The sequence below is a fragment of the Octodon degus genome, unplaced genomic scaffold (assembly GCF_000260255.1).
Source record: "Octodon degus isolate 3935 unplaced genomic scaffold, OctDeg1.0 scaffold00010, whole genome shotgun sequence".
Lineage (NCBI taxonomy): Eukaryota > Metazoa > Chordata > Mammalia > Rodentia > Octodontidae > Octodon > Octodon degus.
Window position 1 is genome coordinate 5161786 of NW_004524586.1, and position 14508 is coordinate 5176293.

The following is a 14508-nucleotide window of genomic DNA, read 5'->3' on the forward strand; positions in this document are numbered from 1 at the left end:
ACTGGCTGGCATGTGGTGTTGGGGGATTGAACCGCGGTCCCTGTGCTTTGCTAAGCTTGTTCTAAGTAGGTGCTTTAGACCACTGAGCCACATCTCACCAGCCCAATTTTTTTGAGATAGAGTCTCAACTGTGTAGCTGAGACTGGCCTCAAGCTTGTGGTGATCCTCCTGCCTCAGCTTCCCGAGTGCTGGGGTTATAAGCATGCACCACTATACCAAGCTGCCTAAAGAAGTAAATTTAATAGTATGAATTCAGCCATATTGAGAAAAATGGGGGGGAAAAGACTGGAAAGAGTATGTTTGGGTGTCAACCACTATTATTTGTAAATGGTGGCATCCTGAGTAATCCTTACCCAACAGCATCCTGGTATAGAGAGCAGTCTGAGGCAGGGGTTCAAATCAGAAGGTCTCGCTTTAAAGCCAGGCATGGTAGCACAGTCGCAGCACTTGGGAGGCTGCAGCAAGGGGTCCAGAGTTGGAGGACAGCCTGGGCCACATAACAGCCCCCGAGCAGGAGCGAGGGAAAGAGGGAGGGAAGTAAAGGGGGTGGGGGAGAGAAGAGAACTTTAAAAAAAAAAAAAAGAATTTGCATGAAGCTGGTACCTGTGTGGCCTTAAAGAAAGGACAAACTCCCTGGGGTTTAGTTTCACCATCTGCCGCCTATCTTGAGGATCAAATGAATAATGAAGACCGCAGGCTGTAGTTCAGTGGTAGAGTGCTTGCCTCCCATTGCAAGCCTGGAATTCAGTCTCCAGCACTGGAAGAAACGAGTGAGTCGGAAGTGCCGAGCCATCGTCTGGCGCGTGTTGGCTCTCTACTGGTGACAGTTATTATTTTTATTCATCTACATTCTTTCCAGATTTCTTTTATGCTGTAACGTGTACTACTTTATAATCTGCACACAAAAAGAGTAAAATGAAAACTTGGGCTCCTCTGCTCACTCCGCTCTCGCTGCATTTGCTGTCTTCCACTGCCACGCACCGCTGCCCCTCTGCCATGTGCTGCCCTGCCGGGAGGCAGCCACCATAAACCGAAACTTCTGCAAACTGAGCTAAATAAACCTTTCCCCCTTTAAAAAAAAATAAAACAAACAACGAACCTGAGCAAGCATGGCATGGTGGTGCGTGCCTGTAATTCTAGCACTTGGAAGCCTGAGATAGGGTAGAGATGAGTTCAAGGCCAGCCTGGATTAGGTAGTGAGTTCCAGTCCTGCCTGAGCTGCATAACAGAACTCTTATCTTGAAAAACCAAACCAAACAAGTGCTTCAGCACCAAAGGTTGTACAGACAGTCCCCAGTATAAGATTTGCTCCTCTTTCTGAAGATGCAAAGGTGGTGCGCAGGCAGGGCATGGCGTGTGTGCCCAGAAGCCTTGCACTGGAGGCTGAGTCGGGACTGAAAGCTCACGGCTGGCACAGACTGCCTGGCGAAACACGGTCTCAAAACAAACCAGAAAACAAACCAAAGAGTAATCAATCATATTCAGTAGAAATCACACCTTGAATTCTTAATTTTGATCTTCTTCCTGACATTTTTTTTTCCTTTTTTTGTACCAGGGATTGAACTTAGGACCTTACTTGCCAGGCAGGGAGGCACTTGTGCCACTGAGCTATCTGCTCAGCCCCAGACATTGTTTCTTGATGCTGTGTGGTGCCACCCCCTATAGGCCACATGACCGCAGGGAAGAGCTGCCATTCTGCAGTGGACTTGCTAAATTATGATGCTCAGTGGGTTAGGTGTACTAGATGCATTTTTGATTTAGGAAATTTTCAATTTAAAATTGGCTTATTACATAACCCCATTTTGAGCCCAGGAACTTTACTGACAAAATTTTGTACCCCTCAGTTGGGTTTCTAAACTTTCCTTTGTTGAGGGAGGGCCCCAGAGACCCCAACTTAGGAACATTCCGGTTGTGACCTTTCACAGATATGAACGGATCGTGCATCATGAACGTTCGTAGATGTGAATAGATCCTGGAAGCTGCTCGTGTGTCTGGGGCCATGTCACAGTTGTGCTGCTGTGGGCTCACTGTATAGTGCGGTCGTGTACAGTAGTACAGTGCTCAGAGCCTGGGATGTTGAAGAGCAAGAGGAGAAGCTTCACATTGGGGTCACATCGTGCATTTGTGTCAATGGTGTACAAAATGCACTCTGTCAGATTTAGGGACAAATCCAACTTACAAACACATTCTCCCATCTTCTCTCATAAGTTGGGGATGGCCTGGGGAAAGAGGCCTGGGGAAAGGGTGGATCACAGCCAGGTGGCTTGAGAGATGCTGAGTCTCTCCATCTGTCCTTCCCAGGACGCAATGAACCTCTGAAGAAGGAGCGGCTCAAGTGGAAAAGCGACTACCCCATGACAGATGGGCAGCTGCGGAGCAAGCGGGATGAGTTCTGGGACACAGCACCTGCCTTTGAGGGCCGCAAGGAAATCTGGGATGCACTCAAGGCAGCTGCCTACGCGGCCGAGGCCAATGACCACGAGCTGGCTCAGGCCATCTTGGATGGAGCCAGCATTACCCTGCCGCATGGTAAGCAGGCAGGACTGAGGTGTTATCCCTGCTTGAGATAGGGGTCATTGGCAGTTTAGAAATGGAGGACAGCTGGCGGCCAGCCATATGCCTGGAGCTTCTGTGTGAGTTGGTGGAGGTGAGGGTGTAGTGTGTGGGGCTCTTCACTTGCTCATTCATGCAACTCAGAGTAAGCATGGACCACAAGGGAGCCGTAGAGCAGCAGTCCCTGCTTGCCTAGGGAAGGGGAAAGAGACAGTGGCAGTCCTGCAAGCTAGAGGCGTGCTGTGGCACTTGGGGTCCTAGAACATCTGAGATACCCGTCCTCTGTTGGGTTGTGTGGGGGGCACTGTACTTGGAACTTCTGTCTTATCTTACTTACATTTACAGAAGTCCTAGGGTGGGCCAAATAGCTTAGCAGATAAAAGCGCCTGCAAGCCGGCACAGGGGCTGGAGGTTCGATCCCTGGGCCTGCCATGCTGGCCCTGCCCCCGGGGCTCGCTGAGAGAGCAATTGAGACTGGGCATGGTGGCGCACGCCTGTAATCCCAGCTCTTAGGAGGCTGTAAACAGGAGACTTGCCATGAGTCCAATCTAGTACTGAGACCCTGAACACCCTGTAGAACCTTCCCGAAAACAAACAGAAGCCCTGTGAGCTGTGGAAGTAGAGGCAAGCGAGGAATTCCAAAGTCACAGGCCCGGGTCTTAACACAGCTGTTTCCATTTTCAAGCTTTTGACTTTTCCAGCTGCGTGACATTGAGCAAGGGGCTTCTGACGTTAGAGCCTGAACACTTTGCAACCAGAGAGGAGGTGATTGTTAGGATTCAGCCAGACACACGTAGCAGCCCCCAGGCTAGTCCCAGCACTTAGGAGGATGCTCAAGACTCAGTAAACATTTCTGTGTGCATTGTACTGCACTGGTAAGGACGCTGAGGCCCAATGCAAGCACCCAGCGCGCACGCTTAGTGGAGTTGGCTAATGAACAGATGGGAAGTCACGCATCAGGGCTGACTGAGACAATACCTGGTGGAAGCCCGCCACCAGGTCTTTTCAACTTCAGCCCTGGGCTCCTGTTGTAAGGCTGTCCTAGGGAAACCCAACTGTAGGGTGAGCCTGGGGACTACAGGGTGGCCGTGGTGGGTGCACTAATCAGCTAGACTGCTATAACCAAGTTTTATGGGCTAGGTTCCTTAAACAATAGATGTGTTTCTCCCAGTACCAGAGCCTGGGAAATCCGAGAGCAGGTACCAGCTGGTTTAATTTCTTGTGAGGGTGGACTTCATGCCTTGCAAACATACCTCCTTACTGTGTTCCTGTATGGCAGGAAGAAAGAGGGGAAGGGGAGCTCTCTGGCATCCCTTCTTAGAAGGACAGTCAGATTAGGGCCTCACCCTTTCATCCTCACTTAGCCTTAGATACTTCCCTGTGGGTCCCATCTCCAAATACGGTCCCATAGGCATTAGGGTTTCAGTGTAGGACTTCGAGGGGATGGTGCAGCTCCCTGAGCCAACACCGACTGCCCTGCCCTGCCTCTCCACAGGCACCCTCTGTGAATGCTATGATGAGCTGGGTAATCGTTACCAGCTGCCCGTCTACTGCCTGGCCCCGCCTGTAAACCTGCTGCTGGAGCACACTGAGGAGGAGAGCCTGGAGCCCCCCGAGCCTGCCCCCGGCGTGCGCCGCGAGTTCCCACTGAAGGTGCGCCTCTCCACAGGCAAGGACGTGCGGCTCAGTGCCAGCTTGCCCGACACGGTCGGCCAGCTCAAGAGGCAGCTGCATGCTCAGGAGGGCATAGAGCCGTCCTGGCAACGATGGTTCTTCTCCGGGAAACTGCTCACAGACCGCACACGGCTCCAGGAGACCAAGATCCAGAAAGATTTCGTCATTCAGGTCATCATCAACCAGCCCCCACCACCCCAGGACTGACAGGCCCACTGACTCCTGTGGAGAGGGTCATGGAGGCCTCTGTGGGGCTGGAGCACGGGGCCCACCCCGCTGCTGCCTTTAAGTGCTGGTCTTTTGTCAGGCGTGCTTCGCCGTGCGTGGCGCGGGTGAGCCATGAAGGATCTTGCCTCCCAGGGAGTGCCCAGCACAGAGGAGCAGTGCTGCTGCACACAGGCCCTGCCGACCTTGTCGGGGGGCAGGCGCCCCGGCCGCCACCCTGCCTCTCTTCCAAAGCAGGTTTGAGCCACGGGCTGGCCTGGGGGCCTGGAGCCCAGATCTTCCATCTGGTGCTGCCACTGTGCTCACTCCGGTTTTCTGCTCAGGGTTGGAAGCAGCTGCTGTCGCCCTCTTCTGCCCCCACTCTGACTCTGCCCTGGGCACAGTGCCAGTGCCCTGGAGGGGAGGGAACAACCAGTGAGCCCCAGGGCTTGGGGGACCTGAGGTGGGCCTCTGCCTCTCCCTGCCCCCGCACAATCGGCAGAGAAGAGGTGGGTGGCCAGACAGCTGGGCTTTGTGTCAGGGGTCTGCACGGGGCCATCTTCTGGCTGTAACCCAAATGGCGGTGGGGTCTGCAGCCTGGTCGTGGTCCTGCAACAGGTCTCTGTGTACAGACATATCTGCATATTTAACAATAAAGCCCTTTGCTCCTTCTCTGTTGCCTGGTATTTGACTTTGAGTTCTACAGCTTGATGAGCTCACAGCTCCTTGCTGGTGCAGGGACAGGTGGGCATGGGGTCCCTGGCTGCTCTGGGCACAGGAGAACATGCCAACCTGAGACCCTGTCTTCTCGGCCCTAATCCCAACTCCCCTGTGTTGATGGAGTAGCTGTTCAGGAAAAGCCACTTACCTCCCGAGCCCTCAGGACTTCCTAAAGCGGAAGTGACGCTGCGTGCCCTGCCTTCTCTGGCATTGCTGGGAGGGTTGAAGGGAGAAATAGACGTGCAAGGGCCTTGCAAGCGGAGCCGCCCATGGCAAGGCAGCATCGTTGCTGTGGTCTTCTCTCACTTGGAAGCTCCAAGCCACAAGCTGAGCCCTCACAGCTGAGGTCTGTGAGGAACTCCGGAGGCACTGTGCCCACGAGAGGCTCAAAGCAAAGTCTCTGACACAGATTGTGAGCATGTGTTAGAGGTTGGTGAACCGGAGAGGAAAGAGAATGGGGACCTCGTGTGTTCCTGGAGAAATGAACACATCAGCAGAGAGGGAATCTTAGACAACGCTGATTAAGGACAAGGCACGCGAGCACAGCCGACTCACAGAGGGCCTACCACGTGAGCATGTAAAGCTGGGTCGTGAAGCCCCAGTGCTTGAGCGCACAACTTCAGGTGTGGACTGGAGCAAGAACGGGTCTGCTGGGCTGCCAGATGGCTCAGCAGACTAAAGCACCTGCTTAGGCAGAGGCAGCAGCCAGGTGTGATCCCTGGTGTGCTGTGCCGGCCCCAGTGATGGAGACTGGGCGTGATGGTGCACACCTGTAATCGCCGCTCTTGGGAGGCTGAAAACAGGATCACTACGAGTGCAGTCTGTGTAGTGAGACCCTGTAGGCCCTGTACTAAATACATTAAAAAAAACAACAACAACAACAAAACAGCTCTGCTTTGCCTCCAGTTGGGAGTATTTTTCCTTCCCAGTGAGCATGGCCAGCCCCTGGAAGACAGCCTGCCTGGTGTGGTTTGTCAGTTGGCCTAGCATTGAGCTATGGCTGCCTAAGACTCTTCTCTGAGAGTTAGATCAGCTCTGTACATCACTAATGGACACGTGGCCCAGGACAGTGATGCTCCACTAGGGGGTGCCCTGGCCTGTACAAGACAGTCTGCCTCTCCACAACCACAGGTTCTGTTCACAGAGCAGCATGGGGCACAGACTTCTCTGGGTCCCTATGATTGGTTGGCGCTAGCTGGGCAGTTTCCAGGCATCCAGCAGGTAGCGCTGCCAGCCAGCAGATCCTGTGTGGCCCAGAAGCCCAGCTAGTCCCAGCCACCTCCTTCCCACCACTCTGTCCACTCTGCCTTCTAGCTACAAGAGGCCAGGGGTTGGGGGAGGGGCGGTTTCCCTGCTGCCTGGCCTCCCCTTGCTCCCTGGGGCTGCCCAAGGTGAAGGTGACAGGTTGGGAGGCACATGGAGAATTGGGCCAGTGAGCTCATGGTAAAGGCGCCCAGCAGGCGGGTGTGGGTCCTCTGGCTTATAAAGCCCCAGTGCCCTCCCTGTGCCTTCAGAGGCAGTTTCAGACGGCACCATGGAAGGCACCATGGAGGGCTCCGAGGCAGTGCAGAGGGCCACGGCACTCATTGAACAGCGGCTGGCAGAGGAGGAGGAGAGTGAGGTGGGAGCAAGGCTGTGGGGGCCCAGGCAGGATCTGAGGAGATCCTGTCTGTTGTGGGAAGGGAAAGCCTGCCTGTCACACTTATGTTCTGGTGGTCTTGCTGGCCCGTTCCCACCCCAGGGTGCTCCTGGCGGAGGGCGTTGCTAATACTAGGAGAATGAGGCCACAGCCTCCAAAGCAGAATCAGTGGTCGTGAGGGGCTGAATGAATCTTGTTCAAATCAATCCCCACTAGGGGCTTCCGGAGCCAGGTCCAGCCATGCAGAGTAGATAGCTGTCCACGGGCTAGCAATGCGCAGAATATGCAGCTGTTGGCAGGAGGCTGGGCAGGAGCAACTCTACACTTTGGTCACTTTTCTTTCAGAAAAGAAACACTGGTATTGAGCAGGGAAGGGGTGCTGGGAGAGGAAGCCTGGGTGTCCCTCAGGACTGCAGCAGCTCCTGGTGAGGCCTTGTGCAGCACAGCTGCGTGTTCTCCAGGATAAGAGAATGGGGTGGGAGTGCTGGCTCGCCTACTCTCAATTCTGTTTAAACTAACACTTGAGCTAGTGTCTGCTCTGCCAAGAGCTTGCTGCTGAGAGGAGTGGGCAGACCAGGAGGGCCCAGCCCCTGCCGTTTCACCAGCCCAGCTTTCATTTGAGTCAACACTTCTCAGCTGTAAACTCAACTAAAAAGCAAAAGGAAAAGGTGGCTAACGACGTGAGTCAGCAGAGAAAGAGCTGAGGGCTGCTGGATCGCACCACTGTGGCCTTGGGTGACTGCTCTGTGGGCAGGACTGCATTTGATCGAGGCCTTCAGGAGTGATAAGTGGAGCTGATGAAGGGGGAGGGTATTCCAGCCTAAGGAAGTGACAGGAGCTGACACCTTCACGAATGAAAGTACTGCCAAGATGAGCAAGGCTGGCTGTAGGAAATAAGGCCGGAGAAGGGCGCAAGCGACAAAGCAGAAAGTACTGCGTAAAAGCTGCTTATCCTAAGAGCAGTGCGGAGGACTACCCAAGGCGGAGTAAGGGAGAGTGAGGCCGCAGAGCCTATTTTAGGAAGACAGCTCTGGTGGCCCTGAGAAGGACTTCTTGGAGGGGGCAAGGCTAACGCTAATAGGAGTGGGAAAACAGGAAATTAGAGGAAGGCTCCGAGAAAAAGCATGCCTCAGGGGCTGAGGAGGAGGGCAGGATCAGTGCTCCAAGGGAAGAAGAGGAAGCTCAGCTTTGTCACCGAGGAGCTTGGGCTGAGGCTGCTGAGTCCTGGCCAGGGCATCCCCGGATCTCCAGGAATCCTGCTTCTCCCCAAGGCCGTGAGCACGTGGCCAGATGGTGCCAGGCAGGGGGCGCATACTGCTGTGTCATTCCTGGAGCGCTGCCACTCGACACAGAGACCTTCAGCGAGGGAACACACGGCAGTCTTCTTCCATTCATTCATCTAACAAATATAGCTTCAGGGGCACCAGGACACCGAGCGCCTGCAGAGCCAGCCTCCCTCTCCAGGACTCATTCTGTGCCAGGCACTGCTGAGCAATTTACAGGAATTCTGGCAATCTGTAAACAGGCAGAAGTTTTATTAAATGAGCTGATACTCAATTCAACGAGCACTTATTGAGTACCTACTATGTACCAACCCACAGACAAATCAGAAGTGGGGCTAGAGAGTCTAAGCAAGGCATGGTGGCATTAGAGCTCACAGTTGTTTGCACAGGGTTGCAGACAGAACTCCTGCTTAGCCTCCTTTGTGGGTGTGTGGGCGTAGGGGCTAGGGCCAGCTCAGGAACAGAGATCTGTTGTGGGGAGGTTACTGGGCTAGGTCATCGCAAAGAGCTTAGCGTGGGCAGAAATGCTGAACCCATCTGTTACTATCCATTCACCGAATCTCCATCACTGATGACCTCCAGTGTGCCAGGCCTTGTCACAGGTGCCAGGGGACCGAGCGGATTAAGCCATAAACTTGCCCTCTGGATGCTCCATGGGGAGCCCAGCCAGCCAGAAAGCATGAGACTGAGGTGGGGTTGGGATTGAGGCTGTGGAATTTACCTCCTTTGGGGGGCGTCTCTTTGGAGCCCCACTCTTGCCTAGGCTCTGCCCTTCCAGGAGGAACCTTCATGGCAGTGTCCCTGGGGTTCCCGGGGAGAGGTTGCCGGTCCCTACGGCCCTGGACAGGCAGCTCTCTTTGGCTCACCAGAAGCTTCGAGGCACCCCTCACAGGAAGCTGCCTATGGACATGCTGGTGCTGGAGGATGAGAAGCGCCTCGGGGCCCAGAGCCCGGCCTTACAACAGGTTAAGGTAAGCGCAAGCTGGCCGGAGGCTCCTCAAATCCTCTCGCCTTCGGAGGTCCTGGGCCCGCGGCTCAGCGGCCCTGGCTCTCCTGAGCAAGGTGGACTCCGGGCCACCAAGTGCTGTGTCAAGAGTCCGCCCTCTCCATCTGCTCCATCTCATGCTAGACATGGACCTTGGTCCTTCCTCTCTTGACAAGATCTCCTTACTCCATCTGGATCTCCAGCTTAGTTAGCTGAGGGGTCCTCTGAGCCCCCAGACTCCGCACTTCACGTAGGAGTTGACGGGCCGCTCCCACGCAGGGCCAAGAGCGTGTACGCAAGACGTCCCTGGATCTGAGGCGCGAGATCATCGATGTGGGCGGGATCCAGAACCTCATCGAGCTGCGGAAAAAACGCAAGCAGAAGAAGCGCGAAGCCCTGGCCGCTGCCCAGGAGCCCCCTCCGGAGCCCGAGGAGATTGTAAGGCACTGTGGAGGGGGATACCTGGGTGGACAGGGGAAGGCGGGCCAAACCCAAGATACACAGGACTGGACTCGCACCCTGCAGAGCGGCCCCGTGGATAAGGAACTGTTCCTGAAAGCAGCAGTGGAGGGGAAGATGAAGGTCATTGAGAAGTTCCTGGCAGATGGGGGCTCAGCGGACACCTGCGATGAGGTGATGTTCTCTCCCAGCCCTGCACTGGCTCTCTCTCAGAGCGGGCACCCCCATCCTGGTTTAGTCCATTTGTGGGCTTGCGAACAGTTATAGGTGATTCTTGGGATCTTAGGGGCTCCTCAAAAAGGACACTTCATTCCTCATGCAGGAGTTTAACCTAAATCCTTCTTAGATCTTTTCCCAGCTCAGATTACCACCAGAGTAAGGAATATCACATATTTCTTTAGGGAAGATGAGGAATGGATCAAAAAAGATCTCAGGACCAGTCTATTTGGGCTCAAATCCCAAGTCCACCACTCTCTAAATGTGGGTCCTGTGGCTGGGAGGGTCATTCAGTTTCCTCCACTGTTACATGACCCACGTTTCTCACAATATGTTATAATTAATGGAATAGTAACATCTCAATAAATATTTGTTGAATGAATGCAAAACCTATAATGCAGGGCCGGCCAGATAGCTCAGTGGACTAAAGCACCTGCTTAGGCAGAGCTCAGGAGCCGGGGTTTGATCCCCGGCACCACAAGCTGTGCCACCCCCGGGGCGCACCAAAACTGCGATTGAGACTGGGCATGGTGGCGTGTGCCTGTAATCCCAGTTCTTGGGAGGCTGAAAACAGGCAGATGACTACAAGTCTGATCTACATAGTGAGACCCTGTAGACCCTGTACTAAATAAAACAAACAAACAAAAACTATAAAGCAAATGGTAGCATATATTTTTGTTTCTCATGATATAATGTTATGCTGCCTGTAAATCTCTTCTATGTTTTTGCTGGTGATTGAAGCCCAGGCTTCAAGCTTATTAGGCAATGGCTCAACTACTGAACTATACCCCCAACTCATTTTTATTATCCTGTTGTGATAAAATAGGACATGAGGGGCTGGAGAGATGGCTCAGTAGAATAAGCACTTGCCTGGCAAGTGCAAGGGCCTGAGTTCAATTCCTGGTTCCGCAAAAAAAACAAAAAAAAAAACAAAAAAAAAACATGAAATATGCTATTTTGGCCACTGTAAGCATATAATTCAGTGGCATTTATGATGTGCAGCCAGAATGACCACCTCTTTATTTTATTTATTTTTTTTCTTTCTTTCTGAGATAGGGTCTCGCTATGCAGTTCAGGCTGGCCTTGAGCTCACTTTGTAGCATAGGTTGGTCTTGAACTCTAAATGATTCTTCTGCCTCAGCCTCTTGAGCACTGGGATCACAAGTGTGTGCCACCATGCCCAGCTTTTTACATTTATTTTAAAAAAAAATATTCCCATCACCCACCATACTTTTTGTTTTCCCCAGACTGCCTCCTTGCTTCCTTGCTCTTATCCTGGAATTGAACACAGTAACGGTCATTTGCCCTCAGCCTGTGTTACTGTAACTTTTATCTTTTTTTTTTTTTTTGGAACTGGGGATTGAACTCAGATCCTTGTGCTTGCCAGGGAAGCACTTATTACACTGAGCCATCTCCCCAGCCCCTGTTATTGTAACTTTGACCATCGTCCTTTCCATTCTTTAGTTTCGAGGGACTTAATATTATTTGTCTGTCCCGGGGCCGGGAGATGGCTCAGTGGAATAAGTGCTTCCCTGGCAAGCACAAGGACCTGAGTTCAATGCCCAGTTCCACAAAAAAAAAAAAAAGAAAGAAAGAAAAGAAAAAAATTATTTGTCTGTTCCACCACCTTCTAACTACTCAGTAGTGGGAGTTAAAAAAAAAGAAAAAGGGGGCTAGCAAGATAGCTCAGTTGTCTAAGTACTTGTATAGGCAAGCGCTAGGACCTGGGTTCAATCCTCAGTACCACATGCCTTGTCAGCCCCGGAACCCCTGGCACGCTGAGCTGGCCGCCAGGACCAGGCATGGTGGTGCATGCCTGTAATCCCAGTGCCGGGGAGGCTGAGACAGGAAGATCACACTGTAGTGAGATTCCTGTACCAAATACAGAAACGAAGGAAGGAAGGAAGGAAGGAAGGAAGGAAGGAAGGAAGGAAGAAAGAAAGAAAGAAAGAAAGAGAAAGAAAGAAAGAAGAGAAGAGAAAGAAAGAAAGAAGAGAAGAGAAGAAAAGAAAGAAAGAAGAAAAGAAAAGAAAAAAAAAAGAGGCTGGGAGTGGGGGAGACTAGCCATACCCAATCATCAGAGGTGGAAAGGCACACCCTACAGCCCTCACTGGTGTTTCAGTGCCAGCAGCTCAAAGCTTTCTGCTCCACTGAGCAGGGAGGAGGATCATTCCTTGCCTCCTTGAGGCAGTAATCAGTGCGCTGCCCTCATCCTGGCTTTGTGCTCAGCACACGGGGGAAACAGTGTCCAAGAAGTCTTGCTCTGCCCTCAAACACTCTGTCATTGCCAAGGGTGTTCTGGGTCCCCAGGCCAACTCTGGCCTAGAGATTCCAAGGAAACAGTGACACAGGAGCTGCACCTTGAAGGAGTAGCAGATATTAATCAAGGACTCATTGAACTGAAGGCAAAACCGACCTGCCCGGCAGAGAGGCCAGCTCGTGCAGACAGGGCAGTGCTGGTGGGCCGCGAGGTCAGAGTCCCCAGGGCAGGGGGCCCAAGGCTGGTCTGCGTAGAACATAAAGCAGACTGAAGGGGACAGGATGCCCCAGCCCAGGGGTCCGAAGCAAGTTGTGGCAAAGCCTCGGCTTCATTCAACTTGGGGCTGGGGAGATGATGGGCTCAGGCCTGGGGCCAGAGGCCAGTGGCCAGGTCCTGATGGGCTCTCTGGGGACAGTTCCGTCGGACAGCACTGCACCGAGCTTCCTTGGAGGGCCACATGGAGATCCTGGAGAAGCTTCTGGGGAGTGGGGCTTCTGTGGACTTCCAGGATCGGGTGAGCAAGAGCACCAGAGTCAAGTGGGCAGGGGTAAAGTGGGCCCGGTACCATTAGACTCCTGTGGGCAGGGGTGAAGTGGGCCCGGTACCATTAGACTCCCGCTCCTTCCCAACCTGGGGTGGAATAGACTTCTCAGGGCTGGGCCCCACTTCTGGTGGGCTGTGTGACAATGGGCAAGCTCCGTCTCCTTCCTGAGCCTCCTTTGTCGCTGGCATGGACCACTGGTGAGTCCCTGCACGTTCCCTTCTGTTGCCCAGGTGCAGGAGTGTGTGTACCCATTCCCCTAGTACCTTTCCCCTGTGTCTCGCTCCTTTTGGCTAAAGTCCTTGTTTCTGGGCACTTGTTTCCTTACAACTCTAAGTTAGACCCTGTGTTTGCTTCCAGCTGGACTGCACAGCCATGCACTGGGCCTGTCGTGGAGGCCACCTAGAAGTGGTAAAACTCCTGCAGAGTCAAGGCGCAGATACCAATGTGAGAGACAAGGTAGGCAACAGTGCTCAGATGCAGTAGGTACTGGGGTCACCACAGGGAGAAGGGAAGGGGGCAAAGGGCAAGCTGGCTACAGTGGTAGAAGACAGCAAGCTGTTTGGGTTTATAGAAGGTTTGCGGAGCAACCCCCGAGTGCACGTGGAAGGCCCTGGTCCAGTCCTCAGCACCACAAAATAATAAGTACAGAAATAAATGAAGAGTGAAGTATTGCTTTCAGCAGGGTGAGAGGAGAATGAGAAGGCTGCCAGAGGGGGTGGCGTGTGAGACTTGGAGTTAGACCACTGGGTAGGGTGGTGGAAAGTTGTGCCACAGCGAACCCCTCCAGGGCTCAGGCCTTGGAACAGGGTTTAGGGGAGAGATTAAGGTGGAGTCAGGCCAGGAGTGGTAGAATACACAGTGAAGCCCTGTCTCAATTAAATAAATAAGCAAACGAGCAAGCTGGGCATGGTGCCACACACCTGCAATCCTAGCACTGGCGAGGCTGAGGCAGGAGGATTGCTTAGAGTTCGAGGCCAGCCTGGGCTCCACGGTGAGGTCAGCCTGGAGAACATAGCAAGGCCCTGCCTCAAAAAGCCAGAAACAAGCCCCCAAAAAGATAGAATTAGAACAGGCCCCCATCCCAGAGGTACCACGGCCCAGGACGCTCAGTCAGCCATTCCTGCCTGCGCCCACAGCTGCTGAGCACCCCTCTGCATGTGGCGGTCCGCACGGGACGTGTGGAGATCGTGGAACACTTTCTAGCCCTGGGCTTGGATATCAACGCCAGAGACAGAGTGAGTGCTTCCCCCGCTCCCTGGCCGGCCGGCCACGTCATGGCTGCGTGAGCAGATGGCCGGCTCCCACAGGCAAGTGGGCCTTTCCATAGGACTCTTGGAGCAGGGTCTCTAGCCTACTTCCTGTCACCCTGCTCCCTACCTACTGCCCCCAGGGGCGATGTTGAGTGGTCCCCTGGCTCTAGGAAGGAGACACTGCTTTGCACGACGCGGTGAGGCTCAACCGCTACAAAATCATCAAACTGCTGCTGCTTCACGGGGCTGACATGATGGCCAAGAACCTGGTGAGTCTGCATGTCATTGTCTCTGCCCATCAGTGTAGCACACCAGTTGTCCTCTCCCAGTAATACCGTTGCTACCACCCGCTTCCCCAGTGTGTGTGTGTGTGTGTGTGTTGTGTACAAGCTCAGAGAAACGGAAATGCAGCGCTTTCCCAAGGCACCAAATGGCCCGGGACCCTAACACGCAGGCCCAAGGCTGCCTGAGATAGGGGAGGGGCAGAATCGGGAAGTGCCTGAGCACTTAGCTTGAGTACTTGGTTTGCATAACTATTCCTATTCCAGTGGTCCTTGAGGTTTCTGAGGATTGATGTTCCCTAGTTCAGGTTTTTCAGCGGGGCTCAGGGCAATCACAAAAGAAAGGGGTGTGGGATGCCTCAAGGGAATAGTGGGGAAAGCAGAAAGCTTTGGAGAGCGTATTTGTCAATCTCAGCACTGTTCGTATTTAGAGGTGGATA

General features: G+C 53.5%; 2 protein-coding genes across 3 annotated transcripts in view; both read left to right on the forward strand.

Annotated features, from left to right (window-relative positions):
• The window catches only part of Ubtd1 (ubiquitin domain containing 1), a 62298-nt gene extending 57195 nt beyond the window's left edge, over positions 1-5103 (forward strand). Inside the window, exons 2-3 of the mRNA XM_004625514.2 lie at positions 2302-2529; positions 4049-5103. Of these exons, the coding sequence (XP_004625571.1) occupies positions 2302-2529; positions 4049-4434 (614 nt within the window). The 3' untranslated portion in view covers positions 4435-5103. The remainder of the gene's footprint in view (positions 1-2301; positions 2530-4048) is intronic.
• A 1549-nt stretch (positions 5104-6652) lies between these two features.
• The window catches only part of Ankrd2 (ankyrin repeat domain 2), an 8568-nt gene continuing 712 nt past the window's right edge, over positions 6653-14508 (forward strand). Inside the window, exons 1-8 of one of the 2 annotated variants that reach the window (XM_004625515.3) lie at positions 6653-6772; positions 8943-9044; positions 9338-9496; positions 9584-9691; positions 12409-12507; positions 12895-12993; positions 13674-13772; positions 13958-14056. In XM_004625515.3, coding sequence (XP_004625572.2) covers positions 6686-6772; positions 8943-9044; positions 9338-9496; positions 9584-9691; positions 12409-12507; positions 12895-12993; positions 13674-13772; positions 13958-14056 — 852 coding nt within the window. In that variant the 5' untranslated portion in view covers positions 6653-6685. Of the gene's footprint in view, positions 6773-8942; positions 9045-9337; positions 9497-9583; positions 9692-12408; positions 12508-12894; positions 12994-13673; positions 13773-13929; positions 14057-14508 lie in introns of both variants that reach the window. The other variant, XM_023708867.1, reaches the window with a different exon arrangement.